The sequence below is a fragment of the Rhineura floridana genome, chromosome 5 (genome assembly GCF_030035675.1).
Source record: "Rhineura floridana isolate rRhiFlo1 chromosome 5, rRhiFlo1.hap2, whole genome shotgun sequence".
Classification (NCBI taxonomy): domain Eukaryota; kingdom Metazoa; phylum Chordata; class Lepidosauria; order Squamata; family Rhineuridae; genus Rhineura; species Rhineura floridana.
Window position 1 is genome coordinate 160,923,786 of NC_084484.1, and position 25,802 is coordinate 160,949,587.

The following is a 25,802-nucleotide window of genomic DNA, read 5'->3' on the forward strand; positions in this document are numbered from 1 at the left end:
CCTTGGAGAATGGCCGTACATGCATTAATTATGTTTTCTTCATTTCTCATATTCTTCTGTATGCTGAATGGTTTATGCGCGTTTGACTAGATCTGTTTTGGAGGATGAAAAACCCCGTATTCTTAGTGATGAGGAAATGAACAAATTGGGAGCCAAGATTGTAAAAGCAGAATTGATGGGAAACAAGGTATGTGAAGCAGAGTATTGAATGTATTTAATTTATTGCTATATGTTTGGACTAAAACACAGTTGAAACTTAAAGCAATAAAGAAAGATCATTGTTCAATGACCTGGGAGCCGTAATCAGATGATTAAACCCATTTACCAAAATGTACATTTAATTCCTTTAGAAGCCACTTCAATTGGTTTCACTACTTTAAATTGATTTAATTTTGGTACACATAACAGCTGGATGCTTACAATATTAAAGATTGCTGACTATACAGGTTTGTAAGGCGCTTTTTTTAAAAAGTGGAATTTGAAAGAAAACATTTCAATATAAGATGCATTTGATGTTTTAAAAAAGCTAGTGAACTAAATTCCATAATACTCTCTTTAAAGGATTTAGCGGCAAAACTTCAAACCCAGCTTGACAATGCACGTAAACTGAAAGAAAATGGAGCACAGATTCAAGCAAGAGAGTCTGAGAGGGAGGTAAGGAAACCATGTCTTGTATTTTTTTTTTTTTAGAGGCTGGAACAAAAGCAACAGTGACAGAATTGCAGTACCTGTATCTGTGATGCTGTTAAATATAGTTGTTAGCATTTGCAGAGAGTACCTACAAAACAATTAGAACTCAATGCTGTGTGCTAAAATATTATCTTGTGAAGGGAAGCTGTGAAACCCTTTTTAAGATGTAGTTCAGTGTAGCAAATACTTAGAATTATGACATGTTTGGCTAAGTTTATAAGTCAATGGGGAAAGGCTGTAGCTGAGCAGCAGAGCATCTGTTTTGTGGGCCGAAGGTCCCAGATTCAGTCTCTGGCCTCTCCAGGTAGCAAAGACTCTCTGTGAAACCCTGGAGGGCTGCTGCCAGTCACTCTAGACAACTGTTGTTCAACCTTGGATCCACATATGCTTTTGGACTACAACTCCTATCATCCCCAGATACCATGGTCAATGGTCAGGGATGATGGGAGTTGTAATCCATCAACATCTGGGGACCCAAAGCTGAAGAACACTGCTCTAGACAATATGGAGATGGGCCAAGGTTCTGACTCAATAAAAGGCAACTTATATTCCTAATCGGCAGGAGTGGTTGCATATCTTCTATGTTTGGGAATACAGATGCTGTTAGTGCATATGGAGCTTTACGGAGTACCATAACCCAAAGATAAGTCCCTGCCTCAGGAGCTTCCAGTCTAAATGTAAGTGGGTGGGAAGGGAGAGTGAGGGACAAACATTAGCAAATGCAGTTTCACATATGTGGGATTCATTCCAGCTGGTGACGAGGACTAAGGGGTTAAGCCAAAGGCCTTAGCCAAAAAAGTTGTGTTTGTGCTGAAGTGGGAAGGGGGAAAGAGATAGATAACACTATCTTAGTATTATGAGAGGGAGGTTCAGGAATAATCTGCAACAAGGATAATGGGCAGAGTCTTCTAAAAGTGCAGGAGATGAAATTCTCTTGGGGAGAGACCTGAGAGAGCTCTGTGGCTTGTGGCCTGGATATAAAGAGCTCTTTAGGGTCACATTACTGGCCTGTGCAAGAAGGACAGTAGTTGAATCTTCCACTCTTTAATGCCCTGTTCTGCAGCCACATTTTAAAAATTAAATTTTGACTTCTGCCATTGCTGTGTGTCTATTTTATTTTAAACAAGGTTTGTAGCTATTGGGATTTACATTTGGGGATCCAAATGTAAGCCAAGACACCAACTTCTTTTAATGTTGCTAGAATACATTGATATTTGCACTATATTATGGTTTGTAATTTGATGCAGTAGTGTAGAATTGAATTGATTCTTAAAGGTTAACAAACTTGCACATTTGTAAATAGTGAAAATCTTTCTTTGTTCCAGTTCTACAGCATGATTGCTTGAACACTTAACTAAAGCCAATGTTAACTAAACTAGGGAAAACATAGCTATTTTCTCCCTCTCTTGGAAGACCCAGAGTTTGTTTCTGGCTGGCAGGTAACTTATCTCTGGATCCAGAGCACAATCTGATGACTCCTGGATGTGTCCCCAGGGAATGGTGTTACTCTGTAACAGCACTGGCCTATTGGCTTCCTGTTTAATAGCAAACACTCATATCACTTCCCATTCAAAATCACCACTGTCTTGATTTTTTCAAAGGGTGATTCAATTGTGGCATATTGTGGTTTTATGTTAGGAAGAGGGGCAGGCTGATGATATGTTCAGTGATATTAGTAATACTCTAGGGCATCTTCACATCCATTATCTCAGTAATCACAGAGATGGGTCAAGTGGTTTTTCTTATGATGGAGGGAAGTGATGGTATTGGACTTAATGATTTTTTTAGATACAGTAGGGCCCCGCTTTACGGCGTTCCGTTTTCCGGCGTTCCGCTGATGCGGCGGCTTTCAATTAGGGGAAATTCCCCGTTTTAAAGCTGATACTGCGCTTTTGCAGCATTTTTGTGCAACGCGACCCATTGTAGTCAATGGGTTCCGCTTTATGGCGGGGGCCTGGTCCCTAACCCGCCGTAAAAGCGGGGCCCTACTGTACTTATTTTTTGTTTTAAAAAAGGTAGTTGGCAAAAGGATGGTCCACTGTATACAATAGCTTGTATCTCATTCTTTGTCATTAACCTACATTTTATTTATTTATTTTATTTATTTATTTATTTCATTTTTAAAACGCCCATAGCGAATAGCTCTCTGGGCGGTGAACAAAACAAGATTAGAATATAATAATACAATAAAATTACAATAAAATCAGCAACAAGTTAAACGAAAAAAAAAATTAAATGAAACACATTGAACATTAAAATGCCTGGGAGTATAGCCAGGTCTTAACCTGGTGCCTAAAAGAAAGTACCGAAGGCGCCAGGCGTATCTCCACAGGTAGGCTGTTCCACAGTTTGGGGGCCACTACAGAAAAGGCCCTAGATCTAATAACAATCCTCCGGGCATCCTGATGAGTTGGTACCCGGAGGAGGGCCTTGGATATTGAACGAAGTGAACGGGTAGGTTCATAGCGGGAGAGGCGTTCCACAAGGTATTGTGGTCCCACACCGTGTAAGGCTTTATAGGTCAAAACCAGCACCTTGAATCTAGCTCGGAAACAAATAGGCAGCCAGTGCAGGCGGGCCAGGACAGGTGTTATATCCGCAGACCAGCGGGTCCTCGTTAACAACCTGGCTGCCGCATTTTGCACTAGCTGAAGTTTCCGAACGGTCTTCAAGGGCAGCCCTACGTAGAGCGCATTACAGTAGTCCAGTCTAGAGGTTACCAGAACAGAACAACTGAGGCAAGATCGTCACTGTCCAGATAGGGGCGTAGTTGGGCTACTAAGCGAAGATGGTAAAACGCATTCCATGCCACCGAGGCCACTTGAGCCTCAAGCGACAAGGAAGGGTCAAAAAGGACCCCCAAGCTACGAACCTGTTCCTTCAAGGGGAGTGTAACCCCATCTAGAACAGGATGAACATCCACCATCTGGGCAGGTAAAGGGCTCACCATCAGTGTCTCAGTCTTGTCTGGATTAAGTTTCAGTTTATTAGCTCTCCTCCAGTCCATTATCGCGGTTAGGCAACGGTTCAGCACATCAACAGCCTCACCTGAAGAAGGTGAAAAGGAGAAGTATAGTTGCGTGTCATCAGCGTACTGATGGCAACGCACTCCAAAACTCCTGATGACCGCACCCAGAGGCTGCATGTAGATGTTAAAGAGCATGGGGGACAAAACCGACCCCTGAGGGACTCCACAATGGAGAGTCCAGGGTGTCGAGCAATGTTCCCCAAGCACTACCTTCTGGCGACGATCCGCTAAGTAGGAGCGGAGCCACTGCCAAGCAGTGCCCCCAACTCCGCGAGCCTCCCCAGAAGGATACCATGGTCGATGGTATCAAACGCCGCTGAGAGATCAAGGAGAATCAACAGGGTCACACTCCCCCTGTCCCTCTCCCGACAAAGGTCATCATACAGGGCGACCAAGGCTGTTTCAGTGCCAAAACCAGGCCTAAAACCGGATTGAAACGGATCCAGATAATCGGTTTCATCCAAGAGCGCCTGGAGCTGGCCGGCGACCACCCGCTCCAGGACCTTGCCCAAAAAAGGGACATTCGCCACCGGTCTATAGTTGTTCAAAATATCTGGGTCCAAAGAAGGTTTCTTTAGAAGAGGTCTCACTACTGCCTCCTTGAGACTACCAGGGACTACTCCCTCTCTCAAGGAGGCGTTTATCACCTCTTGGGCCCAGCCGGTGGTTACAGCCCTGCTGGCCTTCACCAGCCAAGATGGGCAAGGATCAAGGGCAGACATGGTCGCCCGCACCATTCCAAGCACCTTGTCCACTTCCTCGAGCTGCACCAACTGAAACTCATCCAACAATGAAGGACAAGACCGCGCTCTGGACACTTCAATGGAGTCATCTGTCATAACATCAGAGTCTAAGTCCCGACGGATGCAAGCAATCTTATCCTGGAAGTGCTCCGCAAATTCGTTGCAGCGAGCTTCCGATGTTTCCTTAGTATCAGGAGGGCCAGAATGTAAAAGCCCTCGTACCACCCTAAAAAGCTCCGCTGGGCGGCAAAGAGATGATCTAATGGTGGCAGCAAAATATGACTTTTTTGCTGCCCTAACCGCTTTTACATACAACTTAGTGGAAGCACTCACCAAAGAATGACTACATCCGTCAGGAGTTCGCCTCCACCTGCACTCTAGCCTCCTTCTCTCTTGCTTCATCACTCTCAGCTCCGGGGTATACCACGGTGCTGTTTGAGTTCTGCACCGAAGGGGGCGCGCGGGAGCGATCATGTCAATGGCCCGGGTCATCTCCGCATTCCACAGATCGACCATGGCCTCGACAGGAGCTATCAGCCGGAAAAACTCCCAGAGCGCTCTGGAAAGCAACAGGATCTATAAGCCTCCGGGAGCGGACCAACTTAATAGGTCCCCCACCTCTGCAGAGGGAAAGGGTTGCTGTGAGTCCAAAGCTCAGAAAGCGGTGATCTGTCCATGACAATGGAGTAGATGAAAAATACCCCACCCTCAGATCACCATCTCCATGACCAGTGGCGAAGATCAAATGAGTATGTCCTGATACATGCGTCGGGCCAGTAGCAACTTGAGACAGCCCCATGGTTGTCATGGAGGCCATGAAGTCTTGAGCTGCCCCGAACAAGACAGCCTCGGCATGAATGTTGACATCCCCCAGTACCACAAGTCTGGGGGATCTCAACAATACCTCCGAGACTATCTCCGTCAGCTCAGCTAGGGAAGCCATTGGGCAGCAAGGTGGGCGGTACACCAGTAGTATTCCCAATCTGTCTCCTTGGCCCAGCACAAGGTGAAGACACTCCAAACCAGTCGCCGTCTGGACAGGGTGCTTAGTGAGAGAGAAAGAACTCCGATAGACCACAGCAACCCCGCCTCCCCGGCCCTCAGATCTACCACAGTGCTGCACCGAATACCCAGGTGGGCAAAGCTGGGAAAGAGCAACTCCTCCCTGCTCACCCACCCAGGTTTCGGTAATACACACAAGGTCGGCACCCTTCTCCACAATCAAATCGTGGATAAGGGGTTTTTTATTAACGACCGACCTAGCATTTAAAAGCAGCACCTGGAGATCCAAGAGCTGGCTGACAGTACAACCAACAGTCCTGTGGATAGGAGGAGAACCGGAACAAGGCACAGACACAACTTGTCTGGGACGAGTTCCCCTTACCTGGCACGTTCTTCTCCCAACGCCATACCTCCCGTCACAACGTTAATTGGGGCCCCCGAAAATCTCCCTGCGAGGCCCAAGGCATGTTCTCCCAGGCACATCTTAAAATAAATCTAATACAGCAAAACACTTAAACAACATAAACACAAACACACATTCACTCAATCTCATTCACACAACAACAGACAGACAAACAAACAAACAAATTAAAATACAGCCAAACTTATTACAAGTTATAAAACGGAGGGGAGGCGTTCCTTTTATTTCATTTCATTTTAGAAGCGCACTTCTTGGCTGTCATAAGGTTGTTCTTACGAGTTTTATGGTCAATAGTCTATTGTCGCTGGAAGGAAACGGCAGGAACACTTACAAAGTTAAACATCTTACAAGGTGCACAAAGTTTATTTGAGCTCCATTATAGAGTCTCTGGTTAAATATACACCACAAATTAAAAAAGGTAAGCAGCAAAGCAGAGGCGTAGGGGGGATAGTATGATTTAATGGGGGAAGCAGTAGCAGAATGCATAATAAGGCCAGCAAACTATGACATTTTACAGGTGGCTTCTCAAAGAGATACTAGTTGTTGTTGTTATGTGCCTTCAAGTCGATTACTACTTATGGCAACCCTATGAATAAGTGACCTCCAAGAGCATCTGTTGTGAACCACCCTGTTCAGATCTTGTAAGTTCAGGTCTGTGGCTTCCTTTATGGAATCAATCCCTCTCTTGTTTGGCCTTCCTCTTTTGCTACTCCCTTCTGTTTTTCCCAGCATTATCATATTTTGTAGTGAATCCTGTCTTCTCATTATGTGTCCAAAGTAGGATAACCTCAGTTTCATCATTTTAGCTGTTAGTCATACTTCTGGTTTAATTTGGCTAACACCCAATTATTTGTCTTTTTCATGCTCCATGGTATGTGCAAAGCTCTCCTCCAACACTACATTTCAAATGAGTTGATTTTTCTCTTATCCACTTTTTTCAATGTCCAACTTTCACATCCATACATAGAGATAGGGAACACCATGGTCTGAATGATCCTGACTTTAGTGTTCAGTTGATACATCTTTGCATTTGAGGACCTTTTCTAGTTCTCTCATAGCTGCCCTCCCCAGTCCTAGCCTTCTTCTGATTTCTTGACTATTGTCTCCAGTTTGGTTAATGACTGTGCCGAGGTATTGATAATCCTTGACAACTTCAGTGTCCTCATTGTCAACTTTAAAGTTACATAAATCTTCTGTTATTTCTTTAGTCTTCTTGACGTTCAGCTGTAGTCCTGATTTTGAGCTTTCCTCTTTAACTTTCATCAGCATTCGTTTCAATCAGTACTGGTTTCTGCTAGCAGTATGGTATCATCTGCATATCTTAAATTATTGATATTTCTCCCTCAAATTTTCACACCTCCTTCATCTTGGTCCAATCCCGCTTTTTGTATTATATGTTCTGTGTATAGATTAAATAGGTAGGGTGATAAAATACACCCGTTTCACACCCTTTCTGATGGGGAACCAATTGGTTTCTCCATATGGCCAGAGTATAGGTTGTGCATCAAGACAATCAGATGTTGTGGCACCCCCATTTCACCTAAAGCATTCCATAGTTTTTCATAATCTACACAATCAAAGGTTTTGCTGTAATCTGTAAAGCAGAGGGTGATTTTCTTTTGAAATTCCTTGGTCCGTTCCATTATCCAATGTATGTTTGCAATATGATCTCTGGTGCCTCTTCCCTTTCTAAATCCAGCTTGGACATCTGGCATTTCTCGCTCCATATATGGTAAGAGCCTTTGTTGTAGAATCTTGAGCATTACTTTACTTGCATGGGATATTAAGGCCATAGTTCGATAATTACAGCATTTCCTGGGATCCCCTTTCTTTGGAATTGAGATGTATGTTGAATGCTTCCAGTCTGTGGGCCATTGTCTAGTTTTCCATATTTCTTGACAGATTTTTGTCAAAATGTGGACAGATTCAGTCTCAGTAGCTTGTAGCAACTCTATTGGTATGCCATCTGTTCCTGTTGATTTGTTTCTTCCAAGTATTTTAAGAGCAGCTTTCACCTCACATTCTAAAATTTCTGGTTCTTCATCATACAGTTCCTCCATGAATGAATCTGTCATCCTGGCATCTCTTTGATAGAGTTCTTCAGTGTATTGCTTCCATCTTCCTTTTATTTCATCTCAGTCAGTCAGTGTGTTCCCCTGTTGATTATTCAACATCTCTACCCTTAGTTTAAATTTCCCTTTAATTTCTCTAATCTTTTGGAATAGGGCTCTTGTTCTACCCTTTTTGTTGTCCTCTTCTATTTCTATAGAATAAGTATTGTAATAGTTATTACGTACTAGTCACTATATTGTTGCATTTAGGTTCTAACCGTGTTTCTATCTCCTTTTGCTTTCCTTCTGAGAGCCAGTGTGGTGTAGTGGTTAGAGTGTTGGACTACAACTTGGGAGACCAGGATTCGAATCCCCACACAGCCATGAAGCTCACCAGGTGACCTTGGGCCAGTCAGTGCCTCTCAGCCTCAGAGGAAGGCAATGGTAACCCACCTCTGAATACTGCTTTCCATGAAAGTCCAATTCATAGGGTCGCCATAAGTCGGAATCGACTTGAAGGCAGTCCATTTCCATTTTCCTCTCTTTAATCATTGTAAGAGTTTTGTCAGTCATCCATTGAGGTCTTTCTTTTTAAGTGGTAAGCGGCGGTAACGCAGCCAAAGCTCTGTTCACGGTCGAGGTCCACTCAGCCTTCCATCCATCCGTGGTCAGTAAAATGAGTACCCGGCATATGCTGGGGGGTAAAGAAAGGCCAGGGATGGAACTGGCAATCCCACCTCATATATATGGTCTGCCTAGTAAAAGTCGCAAGATGTCACCCTAAGAGTCAGAAACAACTCTCACTACAAGTGCGGGGACACCTTTACCTTTATTGTCATTTTGCTTTCTTCCCTGATAATGTCTCTGACTCCATAGTTCTTCTGGTTCTCTGTCAACTTAAGTTTAAAGCCTCAAATCTGTTTCTTATTTGATCTTTATATTCTTCTGGGATGTTATTTAAATTGTATTTTGGCATTATGATTGAATCATAGAATAGTAGAGTTGGAAGGGGTCTATAAGGCCATCAAGTCTAACCCCCTGCTCAATGCAGGAATCCAAATCAAAGCATTCCCAACAGATGTCTGTCCAGCTGCCTCTTCAATGCCTCCAGTGTCAGAGAGCCCACTACCTCTTTAGGTAATTGGTTCCATTGTCTTATGGCTCTAACAGTTAGGAAGTTTTTCCTGATGTCCAGTCGAAATCTGGCTTCCTGCAACTTGAGCCCATTATTCCGTGTCCTGCACTCTGGGATGATCGAGAAGAGATACCAGCCCTCCTGTGTGTGACAACCTTTCATGTATTTGAAGAGGCTATCATATCTTCCCTCTTCTCTTTTTAAGGCTAAAGATGCCCAGTTCTTTCAGTCTCTCCTCATAGGGCTTTGTTTCCAGTCCCCTGATCATCCTTGTTGCCCTTCTCTGAACCTGTTCGTTTGTCTGTATCCTTCTTGAAGTGCGGAGACCAGAACTAGATGCAGTACTCAAAATGAGGCCTAATTAGTGCTGAATAGAGGGGAACTAAACCTTTATGCGATTTGGACACTATACTTCTGTTAATGCAGCCTAATATAGCATTTGCCTTTTCTGCAGCCATATTCTACTGTTGGCTCATATTCAGCTTGTGATCAACAAAAATTCCAAGATCCTTCTCACATGTCATATTGCTGAGCCACGTATCCCCCATCTTATAACTGTGCATTTGGTTTTTTCCCCCAAAGTGTAGAACTTTGTATTTATCCCTGTTGAATTTCATTCTGTTGTTTTCAGCCCAATGCTCCAGCCTATCAAGGTCCCTTTGAATTTTGTTTCTATCTTCCACGGTATTAGCTATGCCCCCCAATTTTGTATCATCTGCAAATTTGATAAGCATGCTCTGTATCTCCTCATCCAAGTTGTTAATAAAAATGTTGAAGACCACTGGGCCCAGGACCGAGTCTTGCTTTGTTGTTCTTCTTTAGCTTTACTCTGATTTTCGATATGACCAGTTCCTGATCTGTACCACAGTCTGCTCCTAGTCTTGTTTTTGCAGAAAGTATGGAACTTCTCCATCTTCTGCTACCAAGTATATAATCAATTTGATTCCTATATTGACCATTTGGTGATGTCCACGTGTACAGTCGTCTTTTTGGTTGCTCAAAAGATGTGTTTGCGAGAAACAGATTATTGGCTTTATAGAATTTGATAAGTCTTTCTCCTGCTTCATTTCTATCTCCTAAGCCCCATTTCCCCACAATTCCTAGTTCTTCCCTGTTCCCTACCTTTGCTTTCTAATTCCCCATGATTATCAGAACACCTTGTTTTGGTATGTGATCAATTTCTTCTTGTACTTCTGCGTAAAATCTCTCCAATTCCTTTTCTCCTGCACTTGCCATTGGAGCATAGACTTGGATGATGGTTATGTTAATAGGTTTCCCATTAAATCTGATTGATATTACTTGCTCAGACCTTGCGTTATAGCTCCTAATTGTTTATGCTATATCACATCTCACTATTAAAGCAACCCCGTTTTGTCTTAATTTCTCATTTCCTGCATAAAATATTTTGTAGTTGCCTGATTGAAAATGTCCCATTCCCGTCCATTTTAATTCACTTACGCCAAGTATTGTTGATACGTTCCATTTCTGTCTTGACAATTTCTAACTTTCCCTGGTTCATGCTTCTCACATTCCATGTTCCTATTGTGTGCTTAGTTAAGCCTCCACATTTTGTGAATTAGAAGCACCCCTGTGAGTGCACACAAATCTTCCATGAATGTTTAATTGTTTTTTTAAAAAAAGGTAGGATTAGGGGAAGAACAACACTTATCTTTTAGAAAATGAGGAGCAGACTGGATGTTTTTGTTCTGTGCTTCTGCTATTAGAGACAGATGTCTTGTCATGTTTGGCTTTGAATAGAAACTACTCTGGGATTTATTTTTTGTTTGCTTTGCTTCTGTGTGTGTGCGCACGCATGCGCGTGCATGTATTGGGGCTTTGCTTCTGTCTAATTTGCAGACAGCACAACTTACCTATCATTGGCTGAGGCCAGCTCAACCAATTATTTAAATAGTTGATAGAATATGCTTACTTACCTGTGAGGAAGTCCCGTGCAACACAGTGGGACTTACTTTTGAGTAAACTTACCTAGGGTTGAATAGTTAATTTTAAGCTTGCTCTCTGTCAAAAAGTGAGAGCAGGCTGTAAATGAGCCCAATATTAAATAGAAATTACTGACAAGGCACAGTTCATGAATACTGTAGAATGGAAGAGCTAGAAACTCACTGTTCAGTGCTCAGCCTCTCCACCCTCAACCCTGTTTGCTCCTTATGTATGCACGTAATTGTGATTAACAAAGCAGAGGTTTTTATTGTATTCGGCTTCCACCTTCATCAGCGGCTAACATACAAATGCTGTTACCAAGGTGGCAGTTATAGAGCTTTGATTATGGAATGCTCAGAGGGCCTTCACTTGCAGAGGCTAAGTAATGTTTGTATTGTCCTCCAGGTTCAGACTATGTGGTGCCAATGTGTCCAGAGAGTATATCCAAAAGTTCTCCCTTTTGGTCAGTGCTGCTGGATCTGTTGGCATCTCTATAGCTGTTATAGAAAAGTCCAACTGCAGTTTTGCAACTGGTTGCTCCACCTTTTTTGTTAAGATTGCCGATTTGTGGTTTCTGAAGCGTGTGCGTAGGTCAGTTGTGGTTTTTCCTATGTATTGGATATGACCTCCTGGTCTTCTGCATTCAATGACATAAATTATGTTGCAGGACCTGCAGGTGATGTTCTGTTTGATGTAATATGTCCTGCCTGTCCTAGTGCTTTTGAAAGTAGCTGTCACCCTGAGGTACACACAGGTGATACGGCGTTTGGAGTGACAAGGATGAGACCCTGGATTGGTGATAGGTGGCTTAAGCACAGCTCTCACTAACAGTCTGTGCAAATTAGGAGGCTGGCGAAATGCTGCAGCAGGAGGCCTGCTGATGGCTTTCACAAGATGTTCAGAATTTGCCAGCAATGGGTAGCTCTCCCTGATTGCTCGATGATAGTTAGGAGATGCTGGATGGAAATCTACCATAAATGGAATCTGTTGCTCCCTGTTCTTTGACACCTCATTATGATGGAGGAGGTTTTCTCTGGACAGAATGGAGGCTTGGTGGATGTTGCAATCGATAATATGTGGAGGATATCCTCTCAGAAGAAGGTGTTCTTTAAGTTCACTGATCCTTCTCTGGTATTTATCTTCAATGTTGCAAATAAGTTTGATTCTCAGAGCTAAGCTACACACAGTGTTTTTCTTTATATGCTTAGGATGGCAGGATTTCCAGTTTAAATAGGTGTGGGCATCAGTGGATTTGCTGTAGAGATCAGTGGCTATTTTGCAGGTTTCAATGGTGAGACGGACATCAATAAAAGGGATGTGTGGATTATCATTTGTACTATTAAATGTAAACTTAATAGATAGATGGATAGAGTTGATGTAATTTTTAAATTGTTCTAAACTCTTTACCATTTGTCCCGACCATAAAGATGTGATCAATATATCGCCACCATATAAGTGGTTTGTTGATGGCCTTTTTGAGGATCTCCTGTTCCAGTTTACCCATTAAGAGATTCACATATGATGGAGCCATATATTGCTCTCAAGAGTTCAGTTTTCTATAGCTTAGCTTCTCCCTCCACAGCCAAGCTCTGCCCCCAAGACACAGCATGCTAAGTTCTGTAATCAGCTGCTGGTTCCTAGAAATGTGCTGTAATAGTCTTTCTTTATTTTTTTCCCAGTCAGACTTTACTATAACAGCAGTCTTTTTATTTTCTTTTGGTCCTGATCATCTGAGGGGCCTGAGCTTCCTCCAGCCAAACATGGGGGGCTCTAACCCCCTCTGCCCTTCTCTTATGGTGCATTTGAGAAGAGTAAGGGCCACACTAGATGTGATGTTCAATTCAGTGAAAGGCTTAACCACCCCCACATGCTGCAGTCACAGTTTTCATCACCAAACCTAGACATGGTAAATGACATCACATGCTTAATACCATGTCAGGTTTATCCCTAGGAATTATACATCTTCAGAGTATATCTTCCTCCCTCCCTGCATGAGTCACTGTTCTGAGCATGCCTCCTAATTGGAAGGTGGTAAGCCCAGGGCAATGACTCATGCAGAAATGCAGACTATCATCTGCCCTTGCTTATATCTCTCCCAATATTCTGAATTGGGAATGACGGGGTCATTTAAATCACGCAAAGACTGCCAAATTACTTGATCCCAGTGAAGGCTGATTGGAAGGGGGCAAGGCTAGAGCACTGAGCCATGCGGATGTAGTAGGTAGGAGGTACCGTTCTCTGGGAGTGTGGTTGTTGGGCTTACAGGAGCCTTGTTTAATAACAGAGTGGGTTGGCTGTGTTGCAGTGAACTAAAGCAAAATGTTACAAAGTAGCATTACATCTTATGAACTGCATGGGGGGCTTGTTCAGGAGACTGATTCCTAGACCATTGATAACATGTGCATCTGCCTCTGTAGTGTGGAAACTGGGTGTTTTCCAGAGTTTATTATTTTATAAATTTATATCCCGCCCTTTCTCCCAGAGGACAGCAAGCAAAAACACTAAAAGCACTTTAAAACATCTTAAACACAAAAGACTTTAAAATATATTAAAACAAATCATCTTTAAAAACATATTAAAACAAATCATCCTTAAAAACATATTAAAATAAAACATCTTAAAAATCTTTACAAAACAACTTAATCTTAAAAAGCAATTCCAGCCCAGATGCAGACTGGGATAAGGTCTCTATTTAAAAGGCTTATTGAAAGATGAAGGTCTTCAGTAGGTGCTGAAAAGATAGCAGAGATGGTGCCTGTCTAATATTTAAAGGGGAGGGAATTCCAATGGGGAGGTGCCACAACCCTAAAGGTCTGCTTCTTATGTTGTGCGGAATGGACTTCCTGATCAGATGGTATCTGCAGGAGGTTCTCACCTGCAGAGCGCAGTGATCGACTGGGTATATAAGGGGTAAGACAATTTTTCAGGTATCCTGGTCCCGAGCTGTATAGGGCTTTGTACACCAAAACTAGAACCTTGAACTTGGATCGGTAGCAAATGGGCACCCACTGCAATTCTTTCAGCAGCAGGGTAATATGTTGGTGATACATGCTCAAGGCAGCAGTCATGTTGCCACATTTTGCACCAGCTGCAGCTTTTGAACCAACCTCAAGGGCAACCCCACATAGACCACATTACAGTAATCCAGCCTGGAGGTTACCAATGCATGGACAACAGTGGTCAGGCTATCCTGGTCCAGAAACAACTGCAGTTGTCTTACTAGCTGAAGCTGGTAAAAGGCACTCCAAGCCACGGAGGTCACCTGGGCCTCTTGTGACAAAGATGGATCCAGGAGTACTCCCAGACTATGGAACTGCTCTTTCAGAGGGAGTACAACCCCATCCAAAGCAGGTAACTGACCAAGTATCCAAACTCGGGAACCACTAACCCACAGTGCCTCCGTCTTGCTAGGATTCAGACTCAGTTTATTGGCCCTCATCCAGCCCACCGCTGAGTCCAGGCAGCGGTCCAGAGCCTGCACAGGCTCTCCCTATTCAGATGTTACAGAGAAATAGAGCTGGGTATCATCAGCGTACTGCTGATACCTTGCCCCAAATCTTCTGATGACCACTCCCAAGGGCTTCAAATAGTTGTTAAACAGTATGGGGGACAAGATGATACCCTGCAGCACCCCACAGCACAACTGCCAGGGGGCCGAAAGACAATCACCGTATGCTATCCTCTAAGTACGGCCCTGGAGATAGAATCAGAACAACTGTAAAACAATGCCTCCAGTACCCATCTTACCGAGTCAGTTCAGAAGGATACCATGGTCAATGGTATCAAAAGGCACTGAGAATCAACTAAGAATAACAGGAATAACAAGAATAACACTCCCCTTGTCCTTCTCTCAATAACAGTCGTCCATCATGGCAACCAAGGCTGATTCAGTCTCATAACCAGGCCTGAACCCAGATTGGAATGGGTCAAGTTTAAGCCGGGCAAGAATATTGGACTACTCTTGAAAATCATTACACAGTTTTTAACAGCTTTTAAAGATGGTTTGCATTCTAATGCTTATTTTAGTCTGTATGAAATCTCTGAGCAAAAACATATTTGGTCATCCTGTGTTAAACAGCTCCATTAAATTTGGCAGGATGTACACAATGAGTTCTAAGTTAGTTTATTTATTTATTAATTTTTATTAAGTTCTACAACATACAAGCACAAACAATCATACAATGAAGGAAAGGAGAAAAAAACCCTGAAAGTAAATTAATAAACCAAAATTAGTTGCTGAGAATGTAAAAAGCATACTAATATACAGTATACATATGAACTCTATTAAATTAGGCAATAATCACTAGTCACTATCACCCAAAATGATGTATAATGAAACTCAGTAACATGGAATGTCAAAGTAAATGCACAGAGTTGTTGTAAATACTAGATAAACACGCACATGCACCCACAGAAAAACCATTTAAATATAATGCATGAAGGTAACTAGAATGAAACAAAAACTATCCAAAAACATACCTCCACAAGGAGGAGCGATTAGATGGTGGATAAGTCTGAAGTTAGTTCATTTCCAAAAAGGCATAAGCTTTTACACAGTTTGCTATTCACATAAGATGAGAGGGCTATGAAATCAACATTTGTTACCCATTTTCAAAATCTAAACTATATGTTAACTAAACATTAATTTGGTATGTCCCTGTTTCTGTATTTTATACAATTAGGGATGCTTGAATTTTGAAAAGCCATTATAAAAGAAGCTCATCAGTATAACAGTATGTGTAATTGGTGTTCTAAGGTTCATTAGTCAGCGGTCTCCGAAACGTAAGGAAAACACTTTCATGAAAGTAATTACATAGTTTAAGATGAGTAATTAAGCTATATTCCTTAGATGAAGATGTTTGGCTTTTAGCCAATGCATCTGGGGTGTGTGGATGATCTTTCAATTAACTGCACAGTTTGTAATATATGCATACTTAAGTATGTTTAGCTGATGGAGCCTGACAGCTGAGACTGCCTATCTGGATATCAACTCTTCCTGTTCTCCTGCGGTATTCAGATAGTTGGTCTTGATGCTGTTGGTTGATATTATTACTATTACTATTGCTGCTGCTGGACTGGCTGGTTTACATATTGGGCCATATGAGTTTTGTTTTTCTGCCCTCTCATGGTTGATTACTCTTGACTTTTTTTCCTGCTTTTTAACTACTGGCTAGATTGTTGGTTGTGCTGTTTTTGTTACTCTAACCTTTTAGATTCTGCATGCTGCCTTGAAGGCCATATTTGGGTATATAATAATAATAATAATAATAATAATAATAATAATAATAATAATAATAATAATAATAATAATAATAATAATAATAATAATAATATATTAATTTGTTTGTCGCCTATCTGGCAATTAGCCACTCTAGGCGACGTACATTAAAATGAGATAAAATACAACAATATCAAATACAACAATACAACAATATCAAATGCAGTCATATTAATAACAGTAGATAAAGATACTGGACAGTCATCAATACATATAAAAGCACTTATATTAGCAGCATATGATAGATGGTAAAATCATAAAGATTTACCCTTCCCAAGGACCTCAAAGGCCTGTTGGAAAAGCCACGTCTTCAGGGCCTTGCGGAATACCTCTAGGGAAGGAGCATGTCGAAGGTCACATGGGAGGGAGTTCCAGAGAGTGGGGGCCACCACAGAAAAGGCTCTCTCCCTAGTACCCACCAACCTAGCTGTTTTGGTTGGCGGGATTGCGAGAAGGCCTTGACTGGCTGATCTAGTTGGGCGGCATAATTGGTGGCAGTGGAGGCGCTCTTTCAGGTAAGCTGGGCCGAAACCGTATAGGGTTTTAAAGGTTAATACCAACACCTTGAATCGGGCCCGGAAAATAACCGGCAGCCAGTGTAGATCAAATAATACTGGCGTAATGTGGTCTCGGCGGCGGCTGTTGGTAAGTAAGCGCGCTGCTGCATTCTGTACAAGTTGTAATTTCCGGGTCGTTTTCAAGGGTAACCCCACGTAGAGCGCATTACAGTAGTCCAATTGAGAGGTGACCAGGGCATGCACCACGAGTGGGAGCTGTTGAACAGGGAGGTAGGGTTGCAGCCTACGTATAAGGTGTAATTGATACCAAGCTGCCCAGCTCACAGCCGAAATCTGAGCCTCCATGGACAGCTTGGAATCAAGAACAACCCTGAGGCTGCGGACCTGGTCCTGTAGGGGCAACTTCACTCCATCAAACACCAGGTCAGCATCTCCTAACCCTCCCTTGTCTCCCACAAGTAGTACCTCGGTCTTATCAGGGTTCAGCTTCAGCCTGTTCCTGCCCATCCATCCACTCACGGATTCCAGGCACTTGGACATGGTCTCCACAGCCCTCTCCGGTGAAGATTTAAATGAGAGATAGAGCTGAGTGTCATCCGCATATTGGTGACACTGCAGCCCAAATCTCCTGATGATCTCTCCCAGCGGCTTTACATAGATGTTAAATAGCATGGGTGAGAGGATAGAGCCCTGTGGCACACCGCAATTGAGAGGCCAAGGGTCTGAAACCTCATCACCCAATGCTACCTGTTGGCGCCTATCAGAGAGAAAGGAGTGGAACCACTGTAAGACTGTGCCTCCCAATCCCATACTCTCCAGGCGATCCACCAGGATACCGTGGTCGACAGTATCAAAAGCCGCTGAGAGATCCAGGAGGACAAGGAAGGTGAATTCTCCCCTATCCAATGCCCTCCTCATATCATCGACCAGAGCGACCAAGGCTGTTTCAGTTCCATGTCCAGACCTGAAACCCGATTGGTATGGATCTAGATAATCCGTTTCATCCAAGTGTGTCTGCAACTGATTTGCCACCACTCTCTCAATGACCTTGCCCAAGAATGGTAAGTTCGATATTGGGCGAAAGTTGGTTAGAATCTGGGGATCCAAGGAGGACTTCTTTAAGATGGGTTTAATAATAGCCTCCTTGAGGGCTAGTGGCATAACACTCTCTTGGAGGATGCATTAACCATTGCCTTGATCCCCTCACCCAATCTCTCTTTGCAGCTCATAGGGAGCCACGATGGGCAAGGGTCATTTAGACAAGTGGTGGGCCTTACAGATGAGAGCACCTTGTCCACATCCTCAGAAGGAAGAGGCCGAAATCGATCCCATTTGACCGGTTTGCAACTGGTCAACTCTAGCTCACTCACTGTATCCACGGCGCACGGAATCGAGCTCCTCAGGTGCTCGATTTTGTCAGCAAAGTGCTTTGCTAATTTGTCACAGGAGGCCTTAGACTGTTCCAAGGGTTCCTGAGCAACTGGACCGACCAGGCTTCGGACCACTTGGAACAACCTCCTGGGACAGCACTCCGCTGATGCAATGGAGGACGCAAAGAATTCCCTCTTTGCCGCCCTTACCGCCACTTGGTAGGCAGCTATTGCTGCTCTAACCTGTGTCTGAGCATCTTCGGAGTGAGACTTCCGCCACCGATGCTCAAGTCGTCTCACCTCCTGTCTCAAGTACGCAACCATGGTGTGTACCATGGTGATACTTGAGTTCTGTTCAGGGGGAGAGGACATTTCGGAGCCACTTGGTCTAACGCCCCGGCAATCCTCTCATTCCACTCCATCACCAGGGCTTCAACCGGGCGACCTTCAGCAGGTATGGTAGGAATCTTTTAAATAAATGTCTCACTTCAGAAAAGCTTCCCTGTCTAGAGGTAATTCATGCTCACCAGATGCACCCAGACCAGCAGCTATTTGCAAGGCAGCCTGAAGTAGGATGGTATCTCAGAATATAGAGCTTTGGTTAAGCAGGTCACACACCATAGACTGACTTGAGCAAAAGAGAAGGGCTTACTCTAAGCTCAGTAAAAGAGAAAAGCAGCTTGAGGCAGCATAGTAGCTGTAGCTGTAATGCCAGCCAAACATCATAAACCTAGTACTGAGATCCTAGACCACTTTGCCACAACCTATATGATTGTATGCAGACCACAGTGATAAAGATCTGCTGTTACCCAATTAGAGGCATGAAGCTGGCTAACTGACTAAAGTTTCACTTTAGTCCCAGCTTGTAACAGGAGTGGGCCAGTTCAGGGTTCCAACCAGCCTAGAACAGGATGTTTGGAGGCCTTGCAGAGGAGAGGGAGGAAAGGGAAAAGAAACCCTCTTTTCACTTTCCTGAAGCATCCCCCAAGTATGCTGCATAGTGCAAAAGGGATTGGGTTTGTGTCTAGCTGTCAGTCCTAAGCCTGACATGTTTTATTATACAGCCACGAGAGTATACCGTATACTATAGCCAGCGTGGATTTTTCACATTCCGCAATGTTAAATTGAAAATAATCCCCCCCGTCATTCTGATGCTTCCCATAAGCTCATTTCAAAACAAAACCTTACAAAACTTATAGACTTTTTTCTGTCAGAGTTCTCATAATTTGTTGAAATTCATTAAAAGTCAGCCATGTTCACAGAGTACCTGTAAACCTTTTACTGACCTTGCCCCATACTCTGACCTTCATCTTCTGAAGTTTAAAAGTTAAAAAAAATGTCTGGCTGATTTTTAATTAATTTAATAATTTTTGCATTTAACTCAATGATAATGTCGGGCATGTTCAGTAAGAACCAGATGTCCATGTTATAAAAGCCAGACTCCCAGCTGCTGGGCTTGCCTAATCAGGGGGCCACCCGCACACCAGACCTTCATTTCACTTGAGACAGTCATGGTTTCCCCCAATGAATCCTGGGAAGTGTAGTTTGTGAAGGGTGCTGAGAGGAGACTCCTGTTCCCCTGACAGAGCTCCAGTGGCCAGACTGCTTTAACAGCCACTCTGATTGAAGGTCTGTGAGGGGAACAGATTTAAGGTCTGTGAGAGGCTCTTACCATATATGGAGTGAGAAATGCCAGACGTCCAAGCTGGATTTAGAAAGGGAAGAGGCACCAGAGATCATATCACAAACATATGTTGAATAATGGAACGGAGCAAGGAATTTCAGAAGAAAATCACCCTGTGCTTTATAGATTACAAAAAAGCCTTTGACTGTGTAGATCATGAAAAACTATGGAATCCTTTAAAAGAAATGGGAGTGCCACAACATCTGATTATCCTGATGCACAACCTATACTCTGGACAAGAGGCTACTATAAGGACAGAATATGGAGAAACCGATTGGTTCCCAATAGAAAAGGGTGTGAGACGGGGTGTATTTTATCTCCCTATTTGTTTAAGCTGTACGCAGAACATATCATATGGAAAGCGGAATTGGACCAAGATGAAGGAGGTGTGAAAATTTAAGATATGCAGACGATACCATACTCTTAGCAGAAACCAGTAATGATTTGAAAAGAATGCTGATGAAAGTTAAAGAGGAAAGCACAAACGCAGGACTACAGCTGAACGTCAAGTAGACTAAAGTAATGACAACAGAAGATTTCTGTAACTTCAAAGTTGACAATGAGGGCATTGAACTTGTCAAGGATTATCAATACCCCGGCACAGTCATTAACCAAAATGGAAATCAGAAGAAGGCTAGGAATGGGGAGGGCAGCTATGAGAGAACTAGAAAAGGTCCTCAAAATCAAAGATGTCTCACTGAACACCAAAGTCAGGATCATTCAGACCATAGTATTCCCGATCTCTATGTATGGATGTGAAAGTTGGACAGTGAAAATAGTGGATAAGAGAAAAATCAACTCATTTGAAATGTGGTGTTGGAGGAGAGGTTTGTGCATAACATGGACCATGAAAAAGACAAATAATTGGATGTTTGCCAAACTAAACCAGAACTGTCACTAGAAGCTAAAATGATGAAACTGAGGTTATCCTACTTTGGACACATAATGAGAAGACATGGTTCACTAGAAAAGCCAATAATGCTAGGAAAAACAGAAAGAAGTAGAAAAAGAGGAAGGCCAAACAAGAGATAGATTGATTCCATAAATGAAGCCACAGACCTGAACTTACAAGATCTGAACAGGGTGGTTCATGGCAGATGTTGTTGGAAGTCACTGATTCATAGGGTTGCCATAAATCGTAATCGACTTGAAGGTACATAACAACAACAACAACAACAACAACATGTGTTTTTAAATTGTTTTTAAATTGTGTTTTTAAATTGTGTTTTTGTGTTTTAAAGTTTGTATTTTTGTTTTTAATGTTTTTAATTGCTGTAAACCGCCCAGAGAGCTTCGGCTATGGGGCGATATACAAATGTAATAAATAAATAAGTAAACAACAAGGGGAACAGGGCGTCTCCAGCAACTCTGAGCACCCTTCAGTATCTACACTTCCCAGGATTCTTTGAGAGAAGCTATGACTGTCCAAAGTGAAATAAAGGCCTGGTGTAAACAGCTTTGGTTTAAATTTGGGTGGGAGGCTACATGGGCCTGCTGTAGAATAAAAAGGTAGGGAAAACCTGAAGAAAAATGATACTGTTCACAATGTTTTCCTTTTGGAAAGGAAAGGGGCTTCCCTTCTGCCCCGTGCCCGCCCATCCAATCTACTCCCCTCCCTCCCCTCCCCTGGGTCAGTGTTGGACTACAACCTGGGAGACCAGGGTTTGAATCCCCACACAGCCATGAAGCTCACTGGGTAACCTTGGGCCAGTCATCGCCTCTCAGCCTCAGAGGAAGGCAATGGTAAAACCATCTCTGAATACTGTTTACCATGAAAGCCCTATTCATAGGGTCACCATAAGTCAGGATCAACTAGAAAGCAGTCCATTTCCATTTTCAAACATGACTGCACAGAAATAAATCCCATTGAACTCAAAAAGTATGCAACTGATCAAACCCACCCTCCCTCCTCCTCCCTCCTATCCCCTCCCTCTTGTCCCTCCCATCCCCTCCCTCTTGTCCCTCCCCTCCCCCTTCCTTTGCCCCTCCCTCCCTATCCCCATGCCCTTCCAATATTCTCCTCCCCCTTCCCCCTCCTCCCCCTCCCCCTCCCTATGGTCAGTTTTACCTATCTTAAGCATGATTGTACGGGAGTAAATACCACTGAACTCAGTAAGCGTGCAAATGATCAAACCTCCCCTCCCCTCCCCCTTCCTTTGTCCTTTTCTGCTCCTTCCCCCATCTCTGCTCCTTCCCCCTCCTCCTCCCCCATGGTCAGTTTTACCTATCCTAACCATGATTGCATAGGAGTAAATCTCATTGAAATCAAGAAACATGAAAATGATCAGACCTGCCTTTCCCTCTCCTCTCCCTTCCTCCTCCCCTCCCCTCTTCCTTCTTCCTCCTCCACTGCCCACTCCAGCCCTCCCTCCCTCCCCCAGGTCAGTTTTACCTATCCTAAGCATGATTGCACGGGGGGTAAATCCCACTGAACTCAATAAACATTCAAGTGATCAAACCTGTCCTCCTCCTCCTGTCTCCCTCCTGCCTGTTCCCATGCCCCTTCTCCCCTCTGCCCTTCCTCCCCTTCCTCCTCCACCCCTCCATATCCCCTGTGGTCAATTTCACCTATCCTAAGCATGACTGCAGGGGAGTAAATCCCACTGAACTCAATAAGCATGCAAATGGTCAATCCATTCTCAGCAAACTTGGACAGGATCCCATTTCTTACCTCCCAAATTAAAAACCAGAGAAATTCACTAATAGGCAAAAAAACCTTGCAGTTTAAGAAAGTATCTATAGCCCACAGATATTTCTGTCAAACTTTAAAAGGCAGGGGAATTGGGCAGCTATAGTGAATGCGTCAGGGGAACAGGAGACCTGACTCCCTCTGTGAGATATTGTACTGCCCTACAAATTTGTCAAAATGCAAATACAACTTGGGTTGGTCTTTCACAATCCAATCCACTTGCTGTGTAGCTTGCAAGAATTTGGTAACATGTGCCTGTGAGCATATGGTCAGTGGTGGCAACATCTGCAATAAGCCCAAATAATAGAAAGAAGACATGTGCTGTACTGATCTTGTTTTAGCAGGGAGGAAGCAACATTATTAAGACAGTTGATATAGTTCAGATGGTCACTTTAAATATGTCTGATTTACTTTGCAATTTTAGTGATAATTACTATGAAAATGGAAATGGACTGCCTTCAAGTCGATCCCGACTTATGGCTACCCTTTGAATAGGGTTTTCATGGTAAGCGGTATTCAGAGGGGGTTTACCATTGCCTCCCTCTGAGGCTAGTCCTCCCCAGCTGGCTAGGGCCTGCTCAGCTTGCCACAGCTGCACAAGCCAGCCCCTTCCTTGTCCACAACTGCCAGCTGGGGGGCGACTGGGCTCCTTGGGACTATGCAGCTTGCCCATGGCTGCACAGGTGGCAGGGCTTGTAACTCCTCAGCCACTCACTGTGGGGGTGATCTTTAGCTGGCCCTTAACACCCAGGAGACACGAGCGGGGATTTGAACTCACAGACACTGGACTCCCAGCCAGGCTCTCCTCCCCACTGTGCTATACCAGCCCTATGAAGTTTCCTATAGGAAATCATTTTCTTTTGTTTCTGTTTCTGTGAATATGTGACGTACAGCAACACTAAAAAAACTAATTGTGGAATAATGGCACTGACTATTCTGCAGAATAGTCTCCAGTGGACATCAGGAGTGTCACAGTTTGCACAAGATAAAACAGTGGGAGGTGAAATATATTCTAGCAAAATTCTAGGTGTGCTCTATGTTTTTAATTGACTATGCCCACCTTGCCTTAAATGAAGTGGTTAAAACATAGCAGGCTAAAAACATGCATCTTGGGCAGGCCAAGTTTGTTTTTTCCAACAGATAGAGTCATTGCTTAAGTAGCAACATATTGTAATCTGTGATATTACATTAAACTGCGGTTTCAGATTCAACTGTTAATGCACCCAAAATAGAAATAGAACATAACCTCCAATTTGAAACACAAAAGGCTGTCTTCAATCATATGACATTGACCAATAAAAAGGCTTTGAAATTAATAAAAATAAATTCGACACAGATATCTTGGATGAATAATGAGGGAAATAAAATTTTCTAGTTTAGATTCTCTGCAGAAACATTAGTAACACAGGAAAGAAGCAAAGTAAGAACACCAACAAACATACAAAAATATAATTCTCCATCTTTGGAGATGGCAGGTGTTGCCACCACTGACCATATGCTCAGAGGCACATGTTACCAACTTCTTGTAAGCTACACAGCAAGTGGATTGGACTGTGAAAGACCAACCCAAATTGTGTTTGCATTTCATCAAATTTGTTGGACAGTACAATATCTCACAGAGGAGGTCAGGTCTCCTGCTCTCCTGGTGCATTCACTATAGTTGCCCAATTCCCTGCTTTTTAAAGTTTGATAGAAATGTCTGTGGGCTATAGGTGCGTTCTAAACTGCAAGGTTTTTTTGCCTATTAGTGAATTGTTGTATAAGTTGAAGGAGAGTGTTCTGGAAAGTGGGAAAAGGAAAGTCACCTTTGTCTTTTCCTTCAAACTAAATCTTCCACTTAAAGTGCGGGTTTGGGATTGTTTAAAGAACCCTCATGGCATGCATCACCCGCCCCCAAATTGTACCTCAGGGTACAATGGGTTGCTAGGGGCTCAAAGCAGAGCCACACAACCCTTTTTTCCCAGCAAACCCTCCACATTCATATGTCCTGGAAGTCACTGAACATAGGTCTTCATGTGGCTGTTTTGTGAGTTTTAACATTTTTTCTGTTTAATTTATTAGCTAATCAACTTCAGCATATCCTAAGAAACCTCTGAGTCTTCAGAAGACACTAGGTTATGTTTGGATATTCCTGTTTTGCTTGCAAACCGATAGGCATAGGCCCACTCTAGCTGGGTATTGATGGGAATGATATCGCTAAATCTGTGAACAGACGTTGTGTGTTTCTTTTCAGGATGATCCCGCCATTTAGAGTACCAAACTCCGTATCTAAACATTGTATTTCATTTATAATGCCTTCACGATTATCATGTCTGGATTAATTTTGTTTAGCTTTTGGTGGAGAACTGCCGTTATCCTTGTATCATCTTGAACTCACGCAGTATGCATCTGCTCATTAACTCAGCATATTTTTTAAAATGAATGTCTATTTCTTTTTGAGCACCAATCTTTCCTCCTCCTGTCCCTATGATATAGGGACTCTTTACTTTTCTTATCATTTTCTTTGGCTGCTAAATATTGAGAAGCAGTTCCAGTTTAATAGTTGGTGACCTCAAGATATCAGTCTGCTGTCATCTCCCTTTGCTCAGCTGCTCAGAATCAACTGGATGCTCTTCAAATTAAACTGTGTGCATGTGAGGCTCTTTCATTTTCTGCTGTTAAATTATGGAACAGTCTACCTCTCTTGAGGCTACGCAAATAAGTCTCTAAGATTGTATTTTACTTAAGACATTATCCTTTGAGGTTCTGGTTTTGGCCTTTCTGGATTGTAATGCATTAATTGGTGAGAGACTCCTACTATACAGTCTCAGTAATTCAACTGACCTGGGGGATGTACACAACACATGAATAATCAGTTATCTGAGTAATCAGAAACTCTATTTACATAAGTTTACATTGATGTGGGCAACGTACAATGAATGTAGATGACCTAAACTTGAATAATCTATTCTAGTGCCTGAGAAAGTAAGACTAGATCAGAAATTACTGTTTTGAATTGCAATCCTTATTTAGACTAATTTAAAATTTAAATGTATTTCAAATTGTCCATTATTACAGATCATTTACTTTGGGCAGGTTTAAACATTATGCTGGATCGCAAATGGAGGCTGGTCTTAGGGGATGAGCACATCTATTCTGTACAATTCTTGCTCTGCTCTATTCCATTCCTGGAATCAACGATGGGTTGTATTTGATGTAGCACTAAGGCAATAGTTCCGTCAGCATAAGGATTTTTCCTTGTGTGATGGAACA

The 25,802-nt window shown here is 43.0% G+C and overlaps 1 protein-coding gene across 5 annotated transcripts in view; it reads left to right on the forward strand.

Moving 5' to 3' along the window:
• Positions 1-25,802, forward strand: part of CWF19L2 (CWF19 like cell cycle control factor 2) — a 133,417-nt gene that overhangs the window by 56,057 nt on the left and 51,558 nt on the right. For all 5 annotated transcript variants that reach the window (XM_061628682.1, XM_061628684.1, XM_061628686.1 and 2 more), the window contains 2 exons: positions 91-187; positions 562-654. In XM_061628682.1, coding sequence (XP_061484666.1) covers positions 91-187; positions 562-654 — 190 coding nt within the window. The remainder of the gene's footprint in view (positions 1-90; positions 188-561; positions 655-25,802) is intronic.